This window comes from Aulonocara stuartgranti (genome assembly GCF_965226115.1).
Source record: "Aulonocara stuartgranti genome assembly, chromosome: 9".
Lineage (NCBI taxonomy): Eukaryota > Metazoa > Chordata > Actinopteri > Cichliformes > Cichlidae > Aulonocara > Aulonocara stuartgranti.
The window spans coordinates 24,587,501-24,603,520 of record NC_138960.1 but is presented as its reverse complement, the minus strand read 5'-3'; the positions used below and the strand labels follow the sequence as shown (position 1 = coordinate 24,603,520).

The window sequence follows — 16,020 nt, the reverse complement described above, 5'->3', positions numbered from 1 at the left end:
TGGCTTGCAGAGCACCACCTACCAAAAAGCTTTGCCTTCTCCCGAGCAAAGTCAAGGTAGGACTGACCCTGTGCCAACTCCAAACCTCGAAAGTTCTGCCTATAGGCCTCAGGCACAAGTTCATAGGCTTGGAGGACGGCACTTTTGATCTTTTCATAAACTAGGCTGTCCAGCCTAGACAGACCAGAGCAAGCTTGCTGAGCCTTACCTGTGAATTTACACAGCAACATCACCCCCCACACGTCTTCAGGCCACTGTAATGCAGTTGCTATGCTTTCAAACACACTGAAGAAGCTCTCAACACTGGATTCACAGAAAACGGGAACCAGGTGGATGTTATTGCTTACAAACGAGCTTCTAGACACCTGTGCACTGATGGCTTCATCAGCCATTTTGGGGGCCGGAGAAGGCTTAGCAAACACACCCTAATTAAGACACTACGACACCCGTCTGCCAACTCACTCAGCGACTACTGAACAATTAACAGAAAACTACACAACTTACTTTAACTGACCAACTTACCTCTTGCCACACACACATATTAACAAATACAACTTACCCAGTTCCTAAGCACAACAACCTTTACCTACCTATCTTCTGGAGCGTGCTGGGCTCGAGGCAACTTTAAAGGCAGAACTTCAGCGACCGGAGCCCTGAATTGCCTACCCCCAACAGGGAACTAATCCCCGCCCAGGATTACTCCGAAAATAAAAAAGGCAAAATAACAAAAGAGTGCCCGAAGGAAGAACTTAAAACGAAGCTCAGCTGGACACTCACCTAACTAAACTGGGAAGTTGAATCTCTAAAGGTGAAAAAAAACCCCCAGATAATCAAAAACCAATTCCAACTCAAAACTCCCTTTTCAACAATCCCGGACGAGCCCCCACTTATGTTACGACCCGGCTCAAAAGCCGCAACATAAAAAAGGAGACGAATACCAGCGTGTAGGTGAAAAGAGGCTTTATCTTAAAATGGACTATCAGGTTGTCTAAAATGGCTGGTGCCACCAAGGCAAAGACTAGTGAGCTCCCTGGGAAGCTTGCCTCAGGTATGCTTTTATCCACACCTGATTAGGTGTGGCCAATTAGCACCAGCTGAACACACTGAGCAGATTAGAGGCTGCAGAGGGACGTAACATTAGCACAAAGCATTCACAAGGTATTTGACAGATTACAACAGACGAGGTGAAGAAAATGAGTTTTCTGGGTATGTGTGAGGTGGGTTGCAAAGACTTCAATTTGGAAACCATTGCCTTCACTGTAGTCATCTTGGGAGTCCTGCTTTATTTGGATTGCTTGCAGAGTCCTGTTCAGTTGCACAGACCACAAGCTTCAACATCCAGCACATTAATCTGACTCAGTTTCCCGTCAAAGCTTATCCCTGGAGGTGAGAGTTGGGCTTTCACCTACAAATCAGATCAACCAGCAGTTTTCGGTGGGATACTCTGCAGATTCCAAGCTCAAGGGCGTTATCACACTAGGTCATACTGTCAGTGGATTTTTCTCATTATCTTCTGAGGCGTCTGAGGGACGAACATTTTGCACAAGTGATTTAAACTTTGCCCTAAGACAGCTGGGATAGGTCCCGTGATCCTGAATATGGATAAGTGGAAGGAAATGGATGGCTGGTTTTGGCCACATCAGGACAACCATTACTCACTACACTATAGACTCGCCAGATTTGGCTTCATGTAAGTTTTCTTGAAAATGAAATTCATAGGGTCGCCGTCGTGACACAGTGGATGTGGGTGTGTTAATAAGGGGCTTCCAGAGAGTGATCCAGGGGTGCACGAGAGGGCCGCCTAAAAGCGGGGTAGTGGCCGAATTTTAATCGGATAAGTTTCAAATTCCAGTATTGACCTGTATATGACACAAAGGTTTGAGATCATCAAAAGTTTTGGCATGAAATCATCCTGAGAGTGACAAATCTTTGTAGCCAGTTTGAGTATGTCTAGTGGGTGTTAACATTTTGACTTTAAACTAAAACTAAAACCTCATAATCTTCCTTTAATAATAGTCAAACATCACCAAAGTCAGCGACTATCTTAATATACAGACCAAAAAAGTCAATCAACCAATTTTCCCTTTAGGTTTTCCAGACTCCTGAGCCTTTAAGTAGTCATCTCCAGCCTATGGCCGCAGGTCTGGCTGAACTACCTCAGGCTGCAGGTCAAGTTCCGCTGCAGCCCACACCAGCCACCGCTCAATCTACTGCCCAGGCTGCATCTCCCCCACCAGGAGTACCTGCTGCTGCTGTTCCCCCTCAGGCTAGTCTCCCTAACTAATACTTCCCATCATAAGCTTTTATTTAAATGCTACATGTTTACCTATCATTTTTTTTGTAAAGAGGTAGTTTGCTCATCTTTCTTGAAGGTATCAAAATATAGTGTGAAAGTGCAATTTTAGTAAGATTTTTCCTTCTGTTTCCACAGATTTCAGCTGCCTCAGGGGATGTTCAGGCTCCCATTAGTTTGGTATTAAGGTTAAGGTATGTTTGACTCATTTCTCATTGTATTTTTACCTTTCGGTAAACTTTGCGCCTCTCATTTGCATTCTTTCTTTCCATCATCCCTTCAGAAATTCAAAGAAGGAGCTAAATGACATCCGCTTTGAGTTCATGCCAGGGAGAGGTAAGTGTGGCTGTCACAAAGCAGTATACAAAATGTCCTGAGGCAAAGAGTTGACTGTTCGGGGTGTCACATTTGTGCATAATCAGTAGGAAAACCGACAGTTTAACAAATTGCATGAGCTGTATTTGGTAAATTGGCTTTTTGTCATTGCAGCTAGTAAAGCACATGGGTGCAACAAAGCACAAACGAGCTCATTTAGAATGTAAAGTGCTGAGAACAGAAGGTGCTTTTTTTGGTTTGTTTGTTTGTTTAAGCAGGAAGAGCGTGAGTGTTTTGAAAATTATTAAGCCGCGGTCGTGTTCTGTTTAATATTTGCTTTTATTAAACTCTGTTGTGTTGTTCCACCTGTCACAGTCGTCGTCTCATGCTCTGACTTTTCAGACACAGCAGATGGTGTGTCTCAGGAGCTGGTGTCGGCAGGCCTGGTGGACGGGAGGGACTTAGTAATAGGTCAGTGATTTCAAACATTCCCCTGCCACGTTAACAAAATCGCCTTTTCTCACTCAGCATGTTTTTGCTCAAGGCTGAAAACGAGCCTTTTAAAGGGGGATATTTTTAACTCAAGCAGGTCTGCATTACTGCACATTTACTGCATTAAGCAGGCATAATAAAAGCCTTGCTGTGCAGCCACACAGGCCAGGGATTCAAGAAAACCTAAAAACAAATAAGGAATATTCTCTCATGTTGAAATGTAGTTAGTTGTATGATTAGTTAGTCTAGTTAGAAGGTTAGACACTGAAGAATATGTTTAGCTTCTGCTTCCACTACGCTAATTCATATTTATGTGAACAACTGATGTAGAGCCTCTTGTATTCCTAGAGAGATGCAGGTTACAGCGCAGGGTTACAGAAGGGTTTGAGATTACAGCATACTTGTGGTAATTGATACAGAAGTGTAAGATATTTAAGATATTTGTATTAAAACACTCCAAAAAGCAACATAACTAATTCAAATGAAGTCTAGTTGACAGCAATACTTGGCTAGTAATGTTGGCACCCATCTGTGGGTCAGATTTTCAGTGTTACAGCAGTTTGAACAGACGAGTTATTTAAAAAAAAAAAAAAAGAAAGAGACAAAATATAAACATAGCTTTAGAAATCAAAACTGTTTTTGATAATTGGGTATTTTAACACGGCAAGGTGGAGTGTGCCTCAAGTGGCTGTTCCAGGAATTGCCATTTTTGGCATTTAACTCAGTTTTAAACTCCAAAAGTTGCAAATTAGATCAAAGAAATTGAGCAGGTAACAGCATAATGTTAAATCTCACAAAGGCCTATTCTTGGTTTCCGGGTATAGACAGTGATGTTAGGATGTATTTCTTTTCATTCAACTTAAAGATTTCTTCTCTTTTTTAGTTGCTGCAAATTTGCAGAAAATAGTCGATGAACCTCAAACCCATAAAAATGTCACTTTCAAACTGGTGAGTGTAACATTTTCCATACTGGTTAGAGATCTTATAGAATTGAATCTAAATAAACTATAGAAGTTGTGTTTCGGAAATAATTTTCAGCTCTGTGGTGTAGTGGATTACACACTCGCTTGTGGGTTAGAACCTGTGAGGAGAACAAATCTCCTAGCATAGGTTTGGGCACTTAATAAGAGACTGGGACTGTTGTGGATTGCCACACTAACCGGCTTATAAAGAGATCAAATGAATTGGTTCGGCCATCCACAGCAGTCCTAGTCTCCCATTTAGACCTCTTGAAAAAATGTCAGAGATCAAACATTAGAAGCTGCCTCACTTGATATAATATAACACATAACAAATGTTTGGAAATCTGTTCAAGTTTCTCGTGCGGGAAACAAAAAAAAAAACGTCTGCTATGTCTGCATATTTTGGTATCGGTCTTAAAAATCCTGTATCGGTCGGCTTTAATTTATTAAAACAAAAAACTCTTTAAAGGAAAACAACGTTATTGCTTTTCTGCTTAAAGATGTTTCTGCTCATCATTTTAAATCCATGTATTTATCTTTTTTAGGCTTCTGGAATTGAGGGATCTGAAATACCAGACGACATCAAGTTGATGGGCTTTGCCCAGCTCAGCATTAGTTAGATGTTCTACCTGGGACCGTGACTTGCCTAAAAAATGTGAAATTAAAAAAAAAAAAAAATAGTTTGAATGCATTTTTTTTCCTTTCCATGGCTGTAAAGAAACCACTACTGCCAAAGAGAACAGTACCATTATTTTCTTTTTTTTTTTTTTTCTTTTTTTGTCACGTATAGGATTATAAAATGCCACCTGTTGAATTTTAGGTGGTCAGCTGAAGTATCAGAACGTACAGTATGAGAATCACTCGAAAAAGTTTACAATGTACATGTAGAAGGATGCAATTATCCACAAGAAATGTTTTCATTTCCAATCCCGGTCTCCCCCCTTTCCTATCTCTAATGTGACGCATTTGCACAATCTGAACTAACACCCTTGAACCCTGACAAGTGTAACAATGCCTTATATATTCATCAGAACTACTGAATGCACATTTTTTTGGGGGGTGTGGACATCCCCGGTTACCGTATGGAGCATTACGTTGTCTGAAATGCACAAGTGTGCTTTCAGGTGCAGATGCCAAACTTTTTGCTGCAGCTTCACACGCCAAATAGAAATAAAAAGTTTCACATACTCTTGTTTTGACGTTGCAAAACAAATTACTTCCTACAGAAAGAGATGGACGCATCTTAGTGTCTCGGAGTCTTTGCATTTAAAGGTTTTTCATATTCTTTATATTTTCCTATCATCAACAAATCCCATGAAAGACCAGTTACTTCCTGAAACATCTGAGCAGCAGCTTTTTTTTCAACAAAGTAAATGATACAAGTCTGTGGGGACTATTCAGCACTTAACTGATAGACATTAGCTCTCTGTGTAGCATGTTTGCATTGATTTAAATTAAATACCAGAAGCAAAGTATGCGTAAAACTTTGGATGTGCAGATTACTATTATTATTATTATTATTGTTATTAGTATGATCACGTCTTGGGTTATGTTATGGGATTTAATGACAATAAATGACCCAATAAATTAAAAATTAATGCCCTTCTTTAAAAAAAAAAAAAAAAAAAAGCATCAGTGCTTTCCAAAACTCCAAACCGGCCTTCGTGTTGTGATTGATTGAAATACGTGTAAAGTAAAAAGTTTTGCAGCAGCTGAAACCACATGTGCTGTCTGAGCAGATGTGTCCCTCTTGGTGTTTGTTTGTCTGTTTGGAATTGGTTTTAACAAATTCTCACAAAGAAAGAGAAAAAGACTAAAGTGTGTATTTGTTTATGTGAATGGATTCTGAGTACTTGATTTAACCTTTAGTATGTAAATAATGACATTTGGCTCTGATTGGTTTGTTTTTTTTATACTGGGTGTTTCACTCTTGGCCTTCTTTCTCTTAAGACACGATTGGGGTTGTTTGGCTGCGTGAAGGATGACGACGATGACACTGCACATCAGGCTTTGAATTTGCTCGTTTCTTTGCAGGACGTATTATTGCTTAATCTGTCACGTGTGATCATTTGCGCATCAACAGTTTTCAGCTTTTAACTTTCTCGCCTTTTGAAAATATATATTTTCCTATGGCGCTGTCCCCATGCAACATTTCCCCCTTCCAAAAAAAAAAAAAAAAAAAGATCTTTCGCTGGGCAACAGAAAAAGTGTCTCTTAGTAAGCACCAAGTGTGGGAGCTGTTTACAGTAGCTAGTCCTTTTAAGACGCATCTGAAGTAATACAGCTGCTTTGCCATCGTTTCTGAAAGTGTCTTTAATGAAAATTTCCGTCACTTTTGAAGATCTGAGCCGTGATTGTAAACGTGTTGAATGATCAGAACTGTTCGACCGCGCTCTGGATAATTTTGTGCATTTATGTCCACTGATGACGTGGCTCGATGATGAATGTGCATATCACAGTTATTTGGCACCGACGGCTGCAGAAGGTTCATTTACCGCTCTGCTCTGCTCTTATGTGTGGATCTGAAACGCCAGCGAGGTTTTAGTGTTTCATTTGATGATGTGACAACTTCGTAACCAGATGCCATAGTGAACCAATCTGAAGGCATTCGTTTTTCTTTGCTTGCAGATGAAATGTTACAAGGAAATATTTGAACACGTTTATAGTCAAAATACAATTTTACGCTAGCCTTAAATTGAAAATGACCAAGTGTAATTTTTTTTTCTGTGTGTGCGTGTGAAGTTTCTCTCTGGTTTTGAGTTTGACTTTCGCTGTCTTTGAAATGTACTTCCTGTTACTTGTGAAGCTACCTTAAATAAAGATGTACAGGCGTGTCGACCCAGGTTTCCCCCCTCGGAAGGGAAGCGACGAAGTCAGCCACGCAATGTTGTGCATACGTTTTCAAACTGCAGTATTTGGTGCCATTCTCCCGTTATAGTCTGCAGACTGCAGAGAGGATTGGTCTGTATGAGCCCTGAGAGACGTGTGTGTGTTACATAGATTGAGCTCTGCTTTCGGCAGAGTTGAAGATCTAATGGCTTTCTCATCCTTTCTCCAACAGTCCCACTTACACGCAGTCTAAGAATAAACTGTAGCAAATGAACAGATGACCGGTTAAAAAAAAAAAACTAAAACAACCCATAATACACTTTTGTCCAGGCAATAACTAATCAAGGCTGTAATATATTTGAAGTTTGCACCTGTTTTCAGTTTAGTTTCTTTCCATTTCATTTCCTCTGATTTTAATTGTTTTGGAGTTCAAAGCATGTTTCTCTTGATTATTTTTAATCAATAAAGAATGAGCATATCAGCCTCCTTTTAGAGGTCTGTCGCTTCTTTTAAATGCACCATTCGCTGTGATTTTTGCAGAAGATGTGGGCAAATTGCACACAATAAACAAAGGCATCAGAACTGATTCTAGATCTGTGCATTGTCATTTTCCTCACGTTGCACCTGTTTCTGTTTCAGACTGAGCTTGCTCCTTTGGTATCAGTTCCTCCAGATTTATTGTCCTTACTATCAGTTTTATTGTGTTCACTTTCTCCTCTCTCAGCATTAAAGGGCTGCATCAGCAGACATGTTTAAAGCAGGAAAGCAGGGGGAGACGGATTCTGTAAGGCTTTGAAAACTTTTTACATTTAGCATAATGAGTTGACCCTCCTGTCTGTGTCTGTAACTACGAAAATACAAATGCTATCTTTGACCTATGTAAGGGAAACACTGTTGAAACAAGGGTCTGACTGGGCAAACATCCAGGTGGACTTTGTCTCTAAATCGCCACTTTGCCAGTTTGGGATGGCACATTGTTGTGTAGGATGAAAGGCAACAGAAGTTATCAAATTCTGCATTGCTTTCTTTTGAGGAAAAAAGCAAGAAACTGAGAATAAACGTGCTTTTTGCTCACAGAATTTCATCATATGTGCATCATTATTAGCCCAGAGACAGATCTTGCCCCCCTGTGACCATTTATTGGATAATCAGAAGAAAATAAATGGATGTTAAATGTGAACTGTTAACTGTCCTGAGCTATATATTTAGATCATGACTTTTATAATAGAACTTGTTCAGTTTTTCTGTCTAATATTACAGAAGTTTAATGAGTTTTAAGAGGCTAATGCTGCCATTAGGTGACAAATAAGATGGCATTACTACTATCAAACGTACTAACTAAAAAAAGAAAAACTAATGGAGTGTTGTTATATACCTTTATCAGATGTATGCAGCCGTCATATATCTCTTAAAGGGAAAGCGACATTTTAAAAAAGATTACTACATCAGAAGAGATGGGAGATTTAATGAAGTTAAGAAGTGGATTAATCAGTCTAACCAATGGCCTGTTTTAGTGTTGAAACATAATCAAAACCTGATACTAATGGATCACATTTGGCAGTGTACAGTACATCAGCAGTCTGTTAGCGAGTTGGGAGGTCGTAAAAGCACAGTGATTATCAGTTTAAACATTAACCAGGTCACGTTGATTACTTGTGGCTGAACCAAATCTTTTCTCATTTTCACATGAAGCTCTGAGGACTTAGATGTAAATATGAGCAACTTTGGGGAGATTTTGAAGGAGATTAATTCATTTGGTTTATTTCAGAAACGTTTGGTGGTTGCATTATGCATCCCAAGCATATTTCTAGCTTTTGACGTTATTGGCCAGGTGTTTGTCGGCATGAGCTTCCCACACAACTGCAACACCGACTGGATCGTGGAGCGTGGGCCCAACCTGACAGAAGAGAGGCAAAAAAATCTGACCATCCCAGTGAAGGAGGATGGAGGATTTGAGAGCTGTTTGATGTTCACGCCGGTGGATTGGGATTTGGAAATGATTGAAAAATATGGGATCAACACCACAACAGAATGTGTTAATGGAACAGATTTTGAGGCATCTGGTGGTGCCTCCAGCATTGTGACAGAGGTAAAACGTCCTTAGTGTTCGCAGGAATGTACCTAGTTGTTCCAGGGATTCTGTTGGCTTGCTCTGTATGAGCTGATGACCATCAGAAGAGTAAATCACAGCAAAGCATTTCAACATCTTTTTTTTTATATAAATGTCTCCTCTCGGGTTGGTCCTTTACAAAAGAAAGTTGGTGTTTTGCATGACAATAAAACCGACTTCTTCTCTGCTACTAGTTTGACCTGGTGTGTGACAGGAGCAACTTCATTGAAGCATCACAGTCCATCTACATGGCCGGTCTTCTGGTTGGAGCACTGGTCCTGGGCTCCATGGCTGATAGGTATGGATCATTATCCTTACGTAATGACACTGATTAAATGCAAATCAACACTGAATAGTTTTAGTGTTGATCTTTTAACCCATGTAAAAAATAAACTTGCAGTAGCTTTAATAGTAGTCAAACTGTGTAGTTGTAACTTATTGCTTTGATTGGGACGTTAATGAGGATGCACAGAAACGGCTCATCCCAATGAGTATGATTTGTTTTTCATTCTTGTCAACAGATTTAGTCCAGATTCTTTTTACACGCAGTGATTCAGACTATATCTACACCGTTAGAGTTGACTGCCAAGTGCAGCATATTAAATCAGGTCACCCACTGGACATAATAAACATGATGTTGGTTTATTTTCTAAATTCTGAGGAAAGACCATACACATCATGCTTGCATATTAAAGTCCAGGATCAGTGAAACAGCTCTTTCTTGTCTCTGTAGGTTTGGTCGCCGCTTTGTTGTCCTGCTTTCACTCCTCTTGCTGATGGTTTTTGGTGTGGGAGTTGCTTTCTCACCCAACATCTACGTTTTTATAGTTCTCCGATTTTTAGGCGGAATCTCGGTCTCCGGCATTGTTGCTAATGCATTTGTAATAGGTAGGTACGATGTTTAGTCACAGCTGAATTTAATGCCACAGTGTACCCCTGCATCCTCCCTGGTACCACTGAAGAGTATCTACACAGCACTGTACATGCAAAAAAACCCCAATAATTTCTTGTTTTTTTGTATATTTTTTGCACAAAGTTAAATGTTTCAGATCATCAAACAAATGTTAATATTAGACAAAGATAACGCAAGCAAATACAAAATGCACTTTTTAAATGGTGATATTCACTGTTTCTGCTGCAAATCATAGTGTACACACACACACACACACACACACACACACACACACACACACACACACACAAACATGCCAGCAGTGAATCTAATAGATTTCAGCTTGTTAATTTAATTCTATCTAATAATCCAGGTGTATGTTGTGTACAGAAGTACAAATGAGTTTGGCATGATCTTGTCAGGGGACACACGCATGCTAAAGAAGACTGTAAACCAGAAATCATCCTTTTCCACATTTTCTGTTGGGCTGAAGGAGGAGAATGGAGTGATTCTTCCAGGTTTGCGTTGTGCACCATTATCTGCCACTCCACTTTTCCTCTTGGACTGATTCTGATGTCTGGTGCTGCCTATTTTATCCGCAATTGGAGGATCCTGCAGCTGGTGCTCTTCTGCCCACTTATCCTCGTTCTGGGTATTTTCTACTGGTCAGTTGGCACTCCTGTCACATTAAATATTATTACCAACATCGTAGAATAACTTTATAAATAAAATGACAGTTTGTGATCCTTTTAACCAGGATTCTCCCTGAATCAGCTCGCTGGCTCATTACCCAGGGCCGCAAGAAAGATGCTATAAAGGAGATCCAGAGGGCAGCCAAGGTGAACAAGCGAAATGTCTCCAAAGACCTGTTGGAGAAGGTGATCAAACTCTTTGGCTTCAACCAAAATCAAAGAAAATATAATACTGAAGCACACTCACGTAAAAATGTAATTGTTTAGCTGGAGGATGAGACTACAATCAAAAGAGGAAACATGTTGGACATCTTCAGGATATCATATCTGAGAAAACGTGCTCTCATCATGAGCTACGTCTGGTGGATATAATTTTTACCCTCTAAAAGCTGCCACATTTATTTCCTCTCCTTTTTGGGTTGACTAAAAATATCTCTCATGCTTAACAGGTTTGGAACTAGTCTGATGTACTATGGACTGAGCCTGAACGTTGGCAGTTTTGGTCTGGATATTTACCTGACACAGTTCATCTTTGGTTTGGTAGAATTTCCCGCACGTCTGGGCAGTCTGCCTGTCCTCCAGCTCATTGGGAGAAGGATTGGTCAGTCAGTAGTGTTACTTTTTGGAGGTTTAGCTTGTCTTGGGATCCTTGTCATACCAAAAGGTACTTATATGCTTTTTCATTTATAATCTTGAAGATTAATTTTCCTAAAAAAATAGTCCTATAAAAGCTAAATCTGTTAAATGCTATGTCTAGCAGGAAATGTACTCCACAGTATATGTGTAACTTGTTTTTTGTTTGTCCATCAGATCTTCCCATAGTAATAACAGTCATAGCTGTATTGGGAAAATTTTCTGCCACTGCCAGTTTTTCCATAGTCTATGTTTATACGGCAGAATTATATCCCACCAATATAAGGTAAGGCATTATAATAATGAAATGCTCAATTTCATTTATTTATTTTGATCCAGTGAGTTTGATGATTGGTTCATCGTCTGTACTTGCAGGCAGAACGGTGTGGGTCTGAACTCCATGTTGGCTCGTGTGGCAGGCATCCTTGCTCCTCTAATCAGGCTTCTGAGCACCTACCACTACACCATTCCCATGCTGATCTATGGAATCATCCCCCTTGCTGCTGGGGGTCTCTGTTTACTACTGCCCGAAACCCGTAACGTTGAACTTCAGGACCATGCCGAACTTACGTAAGTTACCAAACTCCACTTCAAAAACCAAAAAATCTAAAGGGTTTTTCATAAATATTGTATTTTTTTTTATTTCAGCAAACTTGAGGATGGGGCTGCTGAGGATGGGTCTTCGACTAAAGTGGACAAAATGGAAAAGAGCACAAAACTGTGATTTATATGGTGAATTTATATGGTTCACACCTTTTTACACTCATTTTCTAAACCAGTGCACTGATAAAAAGATTTTGTATACGGTTCGCTAAAATGAGCAACTTCAGCTGAATGTTTTTGGTAGTTACAAACTGTTAATGAATCTTGTTCTTCCAAAAGTTATATAATATTTGATAAATTAGATGTATATGTATAGTAAAAGAAGTATAAACTGTAATTGTTATAAACTACCCCCAAATAAAACTCCCAAACACCAACCCCCTGAAGACTATGCCCCTCCCCCCCCCCCATGTGTGTGTGTGTATATATATATATATATATATATATATATATATATATATATATATATATATATATATATATATATATATATATATATATATAATACAAATACAAAGAGCCTGTTTCATTTGTTGTTATCTATCAGTAGTCTTCCCCTTATTGAGTTTCTATCTCATTTCTTATAGTTTTTATCTGATTTAGTGCTCAGTTTGTATAAAGGAATCAGTGAACTTTTATCTACATGTTTCAACACTGCAATTAATTTATTATTAGACTCAGCTGAGCCCACTCACAGTCCTCAATCCCCTGCGTCACTAGTGAAGGCTCTGAAAAACCTCCTAATGGCCTCTGGTAGGAAAAACATCTCTGTGCTTTTCCTGCTATCTCAATGCAGCATTCAGTATTGCTGATCATAATATTTTACTAAAGAAACTAGAGTTCATTGTTGGTATTAAAAGAGGTGCACTGCAGTGGATTGAATCGTAACTGTCTGCTTTGTGCATCTAAATGGGTCGTCTTCTTCACATGAACTTAGTCATGCAGTTCCACTGGAGTCTTTGCTAGGAGCAGTTTTATTTACATTATACATTCTTCCCTTGGGTAACACTGTTGGAAAACGTAGCATACATTTTCACTGCTATGCAGCTGATTCTTTATCTATGAAGCAAGAGGGCACAAATCATTTAATATAACTACAGGTATGTATTAAAGACCTAAGGCTTGGATGTCCTGCAACTTTCTTCTTCTAAATTCAAACAAAATTTTATTTGAACCTAAAAATCTTAGAAACATGACGTCTAAACAAATACTTACTCTGGATGGCATTACCTCAGCCTTCTGTAACACGGTGAGGAAGCTTGGAGTCTTTTTTTTTTAATGAATATGTCCTTCAATCTGCATATTAAACAAGTATGTGGGCCTGATTTCCACCAACACTATATTATTCCAGTGGAGCACTCAGACTGTAGGCTCTCTTGTGGTTTCTAGAGTTTCTAAAAGTGGAATAGGAGGCAAAGCCTTAAGCTATTAGGCTCTTCGGCTGTGGAGCCATCTTCCACTTCAAGAGACGCACATCCTCTCCAGTTGTAATTAGACTCAAAACTTTACTTTTGATAAGCTCATAGTTAAAGCTGGATCATGTGACCCTGATCCATCCCTCAGTTATGCTGCTATAGGACCAGAATACTGTGAAACTTCATGAGCACGTCTTCTACACTCGTCTCTAGTTTTGTTGAAGGTTTTTCTTGTTAAACGGGAGTTTTTCTTTCCCACCTTTGCAAAGTGCTTGCTCATAGGGGGCCATTTAATTGCACAACAGTGAGCATGATACCTGAAAGTATTGAAATGTTAAGTTTGTTATGAGTTCTCTCTGTGGCAAAATTACACAGTACACATATTTGATGATAGTAGCTGTATTGAGTAATGTGGCACACTCACACAGACTGCCCTGCCCCATCTGCACTGCAGATGTCACCGATTAGGCGATTTGATGAGAATTTCAATAGTGGATACTGTTGGCATTTTTTGAGTAGGGTTTTCATAGTAGCTTAACAAAAAAACAAAATTCAAGTAGGAATATTAATAATATAATGTATAAGGGTAGAACGGGATCTTTACTAAACTACAGTTTGTTTAGCAAAGGTCCTGCAATGCTAAAGTGAAAACTCCCTAAATTATTCGCCTTCCTGTGAGCAAGCACATGGTGACAGTGGGAAGGAAAAACACCCTTTTAACAGGAAGTAACCTCTGTCAGAACTAGACTCAGGAAAAGGATTTAAAAGCCTATGAAGATATTATTTTTACTTTTGATCCTTTCAGCAAATTTTGTATTTTTTTAATGTTACATATTGTAACGATACACTCAGTGTGTGCTGTTTTTATATCCAGTTGAATTGTTGTTATCTTTGTTGTGCCACTAATTTAACTGAACTTCTTAGTTTGGATTAAGTATGGATACTCGACAGCCTGTGATTGTCGCTGTTAAAGCGTTCTTAACAGAAACTCTGTAATGGAAACTTTCCAAAAGATACAGACATTTTATTTTATAAATAGTACTGAGAATTAATAAAGCCAGTTTTACTTTACATAATTTGCTGTTGGCTAAAAACAACACATTTTGACATAATCCCTATTCTAGGAACATATTTCCTGGTGAAGATGTTTTTTTTTTTCCTTCCTGTCAGCACTTGAGGTTACCAGGAATCTTTTTCTTGCCATTAAAAATATGTACCTGATGTATGTCAAGTTATGTTTATCCATGGCAGTGATATTTATGTTGCCTCTTTAGTACTTTAGAAATATATAGGATAAAAAGTTTAGCGTGGCTTTACGATACTAACAAAACAACAACAATAAATTAAAAAAAATCATTGATGTAGCACAAAACATTGAGCTCTAAATAAAAGCTGTCTCTGATCTTTCTACTTTGAGCTTCATCTCTCAGTTGAGCCAATGACTGTACAACAAGCTGTTTTGGTTCTTATGTGCACAGTAATGAACTGTTCACATAGCATAATTTATACATTTAAGATATGTCCATAAATCAGCACAGGCTGAAATCTCACCATTTTTCACAATTACTGTATAGTTATGTGAGGGTTTGCTTGGAGCATTTAAGTGTATGTTATTTTCTTCATTTTAATTTAAGTATGTAATGGAATTCTTAGTTTACTAATCCTTACATTAAGAAACTGTTAGACTACTCTACTGCATAAAGACATCAATTGTATACAGAAAAAAAAGATTTAATTAGAAGAATGTTTGATTTGCAGAAAGAGACAAAAAAGAAGTCGCTTTCTTGAACTACAGTGTAATGATTGAAAAACATGAAGGCCGAAAAAAAAAGATCAGAGAGCCTCCATATTGTATATACAAACAATTTAATTGTGACAGTTTTTACTTATAAAAAAATTAATAAAATCAAATCCATACTTTTCAGTCTCTCTCCTCTCTCACACACAAACACACCAAAACAGAAAAGTAATATAAATAAAGTGCAGTATATCATAAGGTTTTTACATTTTTTTTGCATTAAATGTTAAGCAATGCTATCCATTTTTATTCAGTCTTGGTAATAATCATTTGACAGTTGACTAACAATCAGTTTAACCAACAGGCGGGACTTGTCCCGTCGATGTTCAAAGACACATGAAGTACATAAAACATCCAGAGTTGATTTCCAGTGTTGAGCTTGTGTCTGATAGCTGTTCACTCCAACTCTCAACATGACAACTAAAGACATGTTAGTATTCATTAGGATGAAAAACCACATTAAACCTATCAGAGAGATAAAAAAAACAAACAACCCCAAAACCAACAGTCTGGTTCTTAAAAACACTGAATGCACAGAAGACCACTAAAGTGCATGATGCCAGAATTATTTTCATATTTAAGGAAAACCCTTGCACAACAACTAACCAAGCCAAGAACACACATGCTGTAGGTGTCAATGTGAGCATGAATGGTTGCCTGTCTATGTGTTAGGCCTACAATAGACCGGCTCCCTGTTCAGAGGGTATCCCACCTCTCACTCTATGACAGCTGGGATAGGACAGACTACAAGGCATTTTTGGAAAAATCCCATTACAGCACATCTCTATCTACAACTATAGTAACCAGTCATTATTTAGATCAGTTACTGTTCACTGGCTGCCAACCCTAAGACCATGTACTTTGTTACAAACAAATTTGTGTCATGAAAATCTGAAATAATTTAAGGTTCACACAACCATGTTGTCTCTGTAAGCATTGAATGTTTATAGAGACAATTATCAACTGCAATCACACAACGTTATTGG

The 16,020-nt window shown here is 38.6% G+C and overlaps 2 protein-coding genes and 1 pseudogene across 3 annotated transcripts in view; all 3 read left to right on the top strand.

Annotated features, from left to right (window-relative positions):
- Positions 1-7,477, top strand: part of oxsr1b (oxidative stress responsive kinase 1b) — a 43,889-nt gene extending 36,412 nt beyond the window's left edge. The window contains exons 13-18 of the mRNA XM_082545742.1: positions 2,090-2,266; positions 2,432-2,487; positions 2,577-2,629; positions 3,011-3,079; positions 3,984-4,048; positions 4,608-7,477. Coding sequence (XP_082401868.1) covers positions 2,090-2,266; positions 2,432-2,487; positions 2,577-2,629; positions 3,011-3,079; positions 3,984-4,048; positions 4,608-4,682 — 495 coding nt within the window. The 3' untranslated portion in view covers positions 4,683-7,477. The remainder of the gene's footprint in view (positions 1-2,089; positions 2,267-2,431; positions 2,488-2,576; positions 2,630-3,010; positions 3,080-3,983; positions 4,049-4,607) is intronic.
- A 1,042-nt stretch (positions 7,478-8,519) lies between these two features.
- On the top strand, positions 8,520-12,193 carry LOC309713862 (solute carrier family 22 member 13-like). The gene is made up of 10 exons (XM_082545762.1): positions 8,520-8,980; positions 9,196-9,299; positions 9,735-9,889; positions 10,387-10,558; positions 10,651-10,771; positions 10,853-10,947; positions 11,035-11,249; positions 11,396-11,504; positions 11,594-11,788; positions 11,867-12,193. The coding sequence occupies exons 1-10, from the start codon at positions 8,606-8,608 to the stop codon at positions 11,940-11,942; spliced, it is 1,617 nt and encodes a 538-aa protein (XP_082401888.1). The 5' UTR covers positions 8,520-8,605; the 3' UTR covers positions 11,943-12,193.
- An 820-nt stretch (positions 12,194-13,013) lies between these two features.
- LOC309714602 (solute carrier family 22 member 13-like) overlaps positions 13,014-16,020 on the top strand; it is an 8,960-nt pseudogene continuing 5,953 nt past the window's right edge. Inside the window, exon 1 of the transcript in view lies at positions 13,014-13,070. The product of the transcript in view is annotated as a solute carrier family 22 member 13-like (transcript). The remainder of the gene's footprint in view (positions 13,071-16,020) is intronic.

Coding starts and splice junctions, on each gene's coding strand:
- LOC309713862 (XM_082545762.1), top strand. CDS start 8,606: ATGAGCAACTTTGGGGAGATTTTGAAGGAGATTAATTCATTTGGTTTA. Junction 9,300..9,734: donor CTGGGCTCCATGGCTGATAG/GTATGGATCATT, acceptor TTGTCTCTGTAG/GTTTGGTCGCCGCTTTGTTG. Junction 11,505..11,593: donor TTATATCCCACCAATATAAG/GTAAGGCATTAT, acceptor CTGTACTTGCAG/GCAGAACGGTGTGGGTCTGA.